Source organism: Spea bombifrons, chromosome 10 (assembly GCF_027358695.1).
Source record: "Spea bombifrons isolate aSpeBom1 chromosome 10, aSpeBom1.2.pri, whole genome shotgun sequence".
Lineage (NCBI taxonomy): Eukaryota > Metazoa > Chordata > Amphibia > Anura > Pelobatidae > Spea > Spea bombifrons.
In genome coordinates, this window is record NC_071096.1 from 17,663,953 (window position 1) to 17,669,952 (window position 6,000).

General features: G+C 45.1%; 1 protein-coding gene across 1 annotated transcript in view; it reads left to right on the plus strand.

Annotated features, from left to right (window-relative positions):
• The window catches only part of LOC128467408 (synaptotagmin-A-like), a 28,636-nt gene extending 23,750 nt beyond the window's left edge, over positions 1–4,886 (plus strand). Inside the window, exon 7 of the mRNA XM_053449054.1 lies at positions 4,061–4,886. Within this exon, the coding sequence (XP_053305029.1) occupies positions 4,061–4,362 (302 nt within the window). The 3' untranslated portion in view covers positions 4,363–4,886. The remainder of the gene's footprint in view (positions 1–4,060) is intronic.
• Positions 4,887–6,000: the final 1,114 nt, after the last annotated feature.

Genomic DNA, 6,000 nt, shown 5'->3' on the forward strand with positions numbered 1-6,000 from the left:
CAGATTCCACACATACCAATCCACACATACCAATCCACAGGTTCCACACATACCAATCCACAGGTTCCACACATACCAATCCACAGGTTCCACACATACTAATCCACACATATACCAATCCACACATATCAATCCACAGATTCCACACATATACCAATCCACTCTCACTGTCACTCAGTCTTAATGAATGATTTCCTACCTTCTTTTCTACCTCTTTTCTTCTTACAGCAGTCTTCCTCTTCGCTCCTCTTCTTCTGTCTTCTTCCGGGTCAGAGGGCACTGTGGGCGCGGCTTCAGTGCCGCCGGGGTTTGTTGTCAGATCCCGGCGGCACTGAAGCCGCGCCCACAGTGCCCTCTGCACAGCAGCAGTTGCCGCGCGGATCGCAAGGGAGCAGAATCGGAGGTCTTTAACAGACCTCCGGCTCCCTTGAGCGATTTTAAGCCGGTTCAGGGGAACCGGCTTAAAATCACTCAAGGGAGCCGGAGGTCTGTTAAAGACCTCCAATACCGCTCTCTTGCGAGCCTGCTCCTCCAGCGGCGGACATTACTGTCCGTCTCTGGAGGGGTGCCGGGTGCCGGCAAGTTGGCACCCCCCTGATGAGCGGCACCCGGTGCGGACCGCCCCCCCCCGCCCCCCGCTAGGTACGCTACTGCCTGTAGGTATGACTTGGTGCCACTGCTGCATACCTAATTATCCATTACATAACAGGTAGCTGTTAATCCTGTGAGCTCCTGTTATCCCTGTGTCCTATTTTGGGGTATATCCTCTCTCACCTACCAGCATTCAAATGGAACCCAAGAAAGTAGAAGCTACTGATCGTAAGGGGGTACAAAGATTCGTAGGCTTTGCCAATTATTATCGAAACTTCATAAGAGACTTTTCTAAGCATGTTCAACCCATTACAACACTAACTTCCAAAAACACCAAGTTCGTCTGGAACGATGCCGCCCCACGAGCAATTGATTACTTGAAAAATAAATTAATTTCCGTACCCATACTACAGATGCCTGACCCTAAATATCCATATACTCTCGAGGTGGATGCTTCAGACACTGCAGTGGGCAAAGACAAGAGACTGACGGTCAGTTACACCCTGTGGCTTATTTCTCTCGCACCCTCTCTCCAGCTGGAAGAAACTACTGTCTAGGAGAAAGAGAACTATTGGCCATTAAATTTGCTCTGGATGAATGGAGACATCTCTTGGAGGGTGCGTTGTATCCAGTAACTGTTTACACTGACCATAAGAACCTGGAATACCTACGGTCGGCTAAACGTTTACAACCAAGATTGGCCAGATGGGCATTATTCTTTACCCGTTTCCAGCTCCACATTACTTATCGTCCAGGCTCTCGCAACACGAAAGCAGACTCACTTTCCCGTATGTTTGACGGATCCATCATATCATTGCTGGAGCGAGATACTGTATTGTCACCAACACATTTTATAGCACTTACCCGCTCTCTTTGGGATTCAGTACGAGAACCCTCGACACATATTTCTACTCCAGAGGCTTCCAGTTTACAGAAACGTCACGGGTTCTATTATCAACAAGAACATATATACATACCTCCCGAGGTTCGTCTACAGGTTTTACAAGCCCACCATGACACACCCGTTGCCAGTCACGGGGGTGTTAACCAGACATTGGACTTAGTGCAAAGATCATTCTGGTGGCCTACACTCAAGGAAGATGTGAAAAGATTAATCTCTTCTTGTACCGTATGCGCCCGATCCAAGGAATTCCCTAAAAGACCAGCGGGGCTGTTACAACCTCTTCCAGACCATGGACGGCCATATTGATGGACTTTATCACGGACCTCCCATCTTCCAAACATCTCACTACCTTACTGGTAGTTGTCGACAGGTTCACCAAAATGGCGCATTTTGTTCCTTACAATCACCAGCCACTGAGACGGCCGCCCTATTCGTGAAAGAGGTTTTCCGTCTGCATGGATTACCCGAGAACATAGTATCCTACCGGGGAACCCAATTTACTTCACGTTTTTGGAGGGCGTTCTGCGACCAACTTCATATTAAATGTTTCCTATCTTCTGCATACCACCGGCATCGGTCAGACCGAGCGCACAAACCAGACCCTCGAACAATATCTCAGATGCTATACCACTTATCTACAAGACGATTGGAGTCAATACTTACCTATAGCAGAATTTGCATATAATAACTACATTCACCGTTCCATAAAGATGTCTCCGTTCTTCGCGAATTTCGGATACCATCCCTCTATGTTTATGGCTAGGTCTGGGTCAGGTGTATGGAGTGTTTCCGGCCATATAGAGCCCACATAGCCGGTTGGTTCATGGTTAGGGGCTGATGCTCTCTCTCACTTTCAGTGGGCGTACTTTCCAGCTGTGGCTCCTCACCTGAGAGGCCGGAACCTATGATCCTCTGAGTACTCCCTTCCCCCCCAAAGGTAAGCGGCCCCAGCACTTAGGTGAAGCACCATCCTCATCCCCAGGGGACCCCTCGCGGTCCCCTGAGTCACTCACCCCTTGGCCTCCCTCCTCTAGATGGGCCGCCCTCTGTCCTGCCTCCCTAGGCCCCCCATTGCAAGCCTGACAGCGCCTCTTGGTCCTCCTATTCTGTCGGGCTGCATCCCTTTTCCCTCTGTCTTAGCATACCTAGGTGTGCCTGAAATCCAAGGCCTCCAATGCCTGCCTCACAAGAAACCACAGAGTGTGAATTCATGGGTCCCGTGACCAACTGTGTAGCCTCGTGAGACCCACGTGCCATTTTCACGGAGCCAACAAGTGTGCCGCAGAGGAAAAGGCCACTTGTCCCTGGAAGACGCTTCCCAGGACGCCTGAGGCCTTGCAGCCAGGCTCCTGCTCCTATACCGAGCTCTGACTGCACAGCCTAGCAGAAGGGCAGAGGTTCGGGCCAGCACACGCCCGCTGGATGAGGTCTCCGAAGGACCGCCTGACTCTTGACTATCAGGTTTTGCTTCCGCAGCCCCACAGAACAGTGCCTGCCCCACCTGAGCTCTGTCTCCCAAGAGGCGCACCCGCTGGCCCCCTAGACTCCAGGCCACCAGATGGGGATACCATTGCCCCACCAGATGCCCATCCAGCAGCTGAAGCCTCCACAGCCCCACCAGACTCGGAAGGCACCCATAGAACCACAGCCTGGGAATGCAGTTGAGCAAACAGCTCTCGAATGGCCCTGCTGTTGTCTCTCTCAGCACCATTCCTAAGAGCAGCGAACATGGTATCCTAATCCATTACGCCATATCCCACGCGCAGCAACACGCATTATATTAAGCAATTGCTCCTTCTTCATTGGAGGGAACATCAGGAAACTATTTGCAATGTTGGTTTTATTTTTTCCAATTTTTTTTCTTGGGTGAAAGTCTCTTGCTGTTTATATAAATATTTTGTCAGGTGTGTAGGGGTTGGAGCACAGCACAAAGAGAAACAAGATAAGTAGCAGATGGAAAACCAGGGAATGGTACAACAGCAATGGTTTATTCCACAGAGCAGTAATAGACAAAAAGGCAGAAACAGTACCATACAGCAATCCGTGGTCTGGGGTAAGAGAGTATCAGCAAAGTCCATAAGCAAGCCAAGGCCAAAGTCCATATAATTCAAAACAAGTATCCAGCAATGAGTTATGGGAAATATAGGAAGGGACTTGAACAATCAAGCAATGATGGATTAGTGAAATAGTCCGACAAAATAGTCCGACAAAACCTGGCTCCTCCCTCCAGATCTCAGAGACCCTCCTCCTCCTAGAGTTCATAGTTCGTGGTGACCTTGTCCTGCCCCCGGTCTGTCCTCCTGCATCATCAGGCCATAGGATGCGGCGGGGAGATGATGTAGGTCCCTGACATATTAAAATAAAATCACTGTTTAAAACACAAAAAGCACAATCTATGAACATTTTAGCAAATTCAGTTATAATAAATGTGATGGCAACAGTTTTCTTTTGGCACATTCACATTTTAAATGTGTATATAGATAAATGAGATATAAGAAAAACACCAGAAACTGTTATCATTTACTAATTGTATTGTAATATGTATTGTGTTCTTATTTATTGTAGATGTTTATGCAAGAATAGATGTCTTCAGCGACCAACACAAGCAAAAGCATCAGAAATCTAGTTTACGGGCAAAATCCAAAGTGACTGTATTCAATGAGACATTTCTTTTTAGCCTGCCAGATCCTATGAAAACTCACTGTCTGATCCTTATTTCACTCTATGAGTCATTTGCCAATGGGAAGAAGCTTATTGGACAGGCATCGCTACGAAACCAGAAGACCAAGTCAAATTATGGTCACTGGGAACTTATGATGGAATCATTAAGGCAACCAGTGGCTATGTGGCATCCACTTTTTATTTAATGAGATGAGACAGCAGGCTAAAACAAAAAGTGATACTGCTTTGTTCATACTGTTTTGGCTTACATATACTCGCAAAGTTCAGACATTGATTTTGACCTACTTTGTCTCTTTGTGTGGATGGGCTCTGTTATATAACTTAACAATTTTGCAAATATGGTGCATTACTAACTTTGATATATTATTAACTTCTTAATACTGTGTGACATATGTCACTATTTATTGAAGGAATATGTATTTCTCTGTAGAAAGTGTATTTCTAAGAAAGTGTATTTCTCCATAAATCAGATAGTTTACAAGATTATCACTAGAAAACACTTTGGTGTCCTTTGGTAAAATGGTAAGAAATAACTAAGCTTAATGCTTCACAATGTTTGAAATATGTGTAGAATTCAATTGCAGCTCTATGCATTTTCTTCACCAGTTCCAGTGTTTCCAACATGGATATAACAACACATACTATCAGTGGAATAAGAAAATGCTGTCAGGAACATGGCATTAACCTTAATAAACAAGAATTAGAAATACTATCTTTTTTCTGCTATGACAAAAAAAAAATGTGTACCGGGAAACAGTTTGACTGCAGGATTCCTGACCATTGCTGTCTCATTTCTTGTAGTGTAATTCAACTATAGCCGGGTAGCCGCTCCAAGCTCCTCTGGGAAAAAGTTTTCCAAACAAACCCCAGTAATGACATGACACACCAGTCTGCATGCAAAAGAGCAAGTAACCATTTATTGGAGAAAAACATGGTTTTAAGGGGAAAGGACACATGTCACAAATCAATTCTCTCTTATCTATGGGTATGAGTGTGGTGGGTGGGTGTATCGTCAATGTGGCCAATAGATTTAAACATGCAATTATTATTATTTATTGTTTCATATAGCGCCATCAAATTCCATAGCGCTGTACAATGGGATAAGTGGGATTCAGGGACTAACCAGAAAGGGTGCCTTCTATTTGCATGGGAAACATCTATGTGGTTCTGTAGACACCAGGGAGACTCACGGAAGTACAGCGTATTGTTAAAGGGGTGAGGGGTACAACAGAAAAGGGCTATAATAATACATTCTAAATATGAGTAAAAAGTATATTAACATCAACAACAGACAGCAATAGAATAACAGGCTTATGCCAACAAAAACAACACACTAACTCCCCTTTCATATCTTAGGGAGCCATGTTGCCTTGTCAGGGAACTGATCCAAGGTTAGTTTAGGAATGACCCGGTTATTGATCTTCTTAACTAGAGAGTCCTAAATAAAATATATTAACAGCAACAACGCACAGCAATAATACAATAACAGGCATATATAAACAGAAGCAACTCATTCACAGGACTGTGTCCTGTTACCAAAAAGAACAAAACATGAATAATAGAAATTATCCAATTAAAAGATAGAAATAAAAGATTTGCCAGTGATATATTAAACGTGATTTTTGCCCTCCCCGTTAAGCAATGTTAATTTTGTTGATGAAAAGTTTCATCATGGTTTTCGTCAGCTGCATGTTTTCATGACGAAAAGTAAACGATACCTAAATAAACCGTGCCGCCCAGTGGCAGTGCCTCAGTGCGGCTCTTCGTCCCACCCCTTTCAAGGCGTGATGCTCAAGGGGGTGGGCTCACAGAAGACTTCCTTG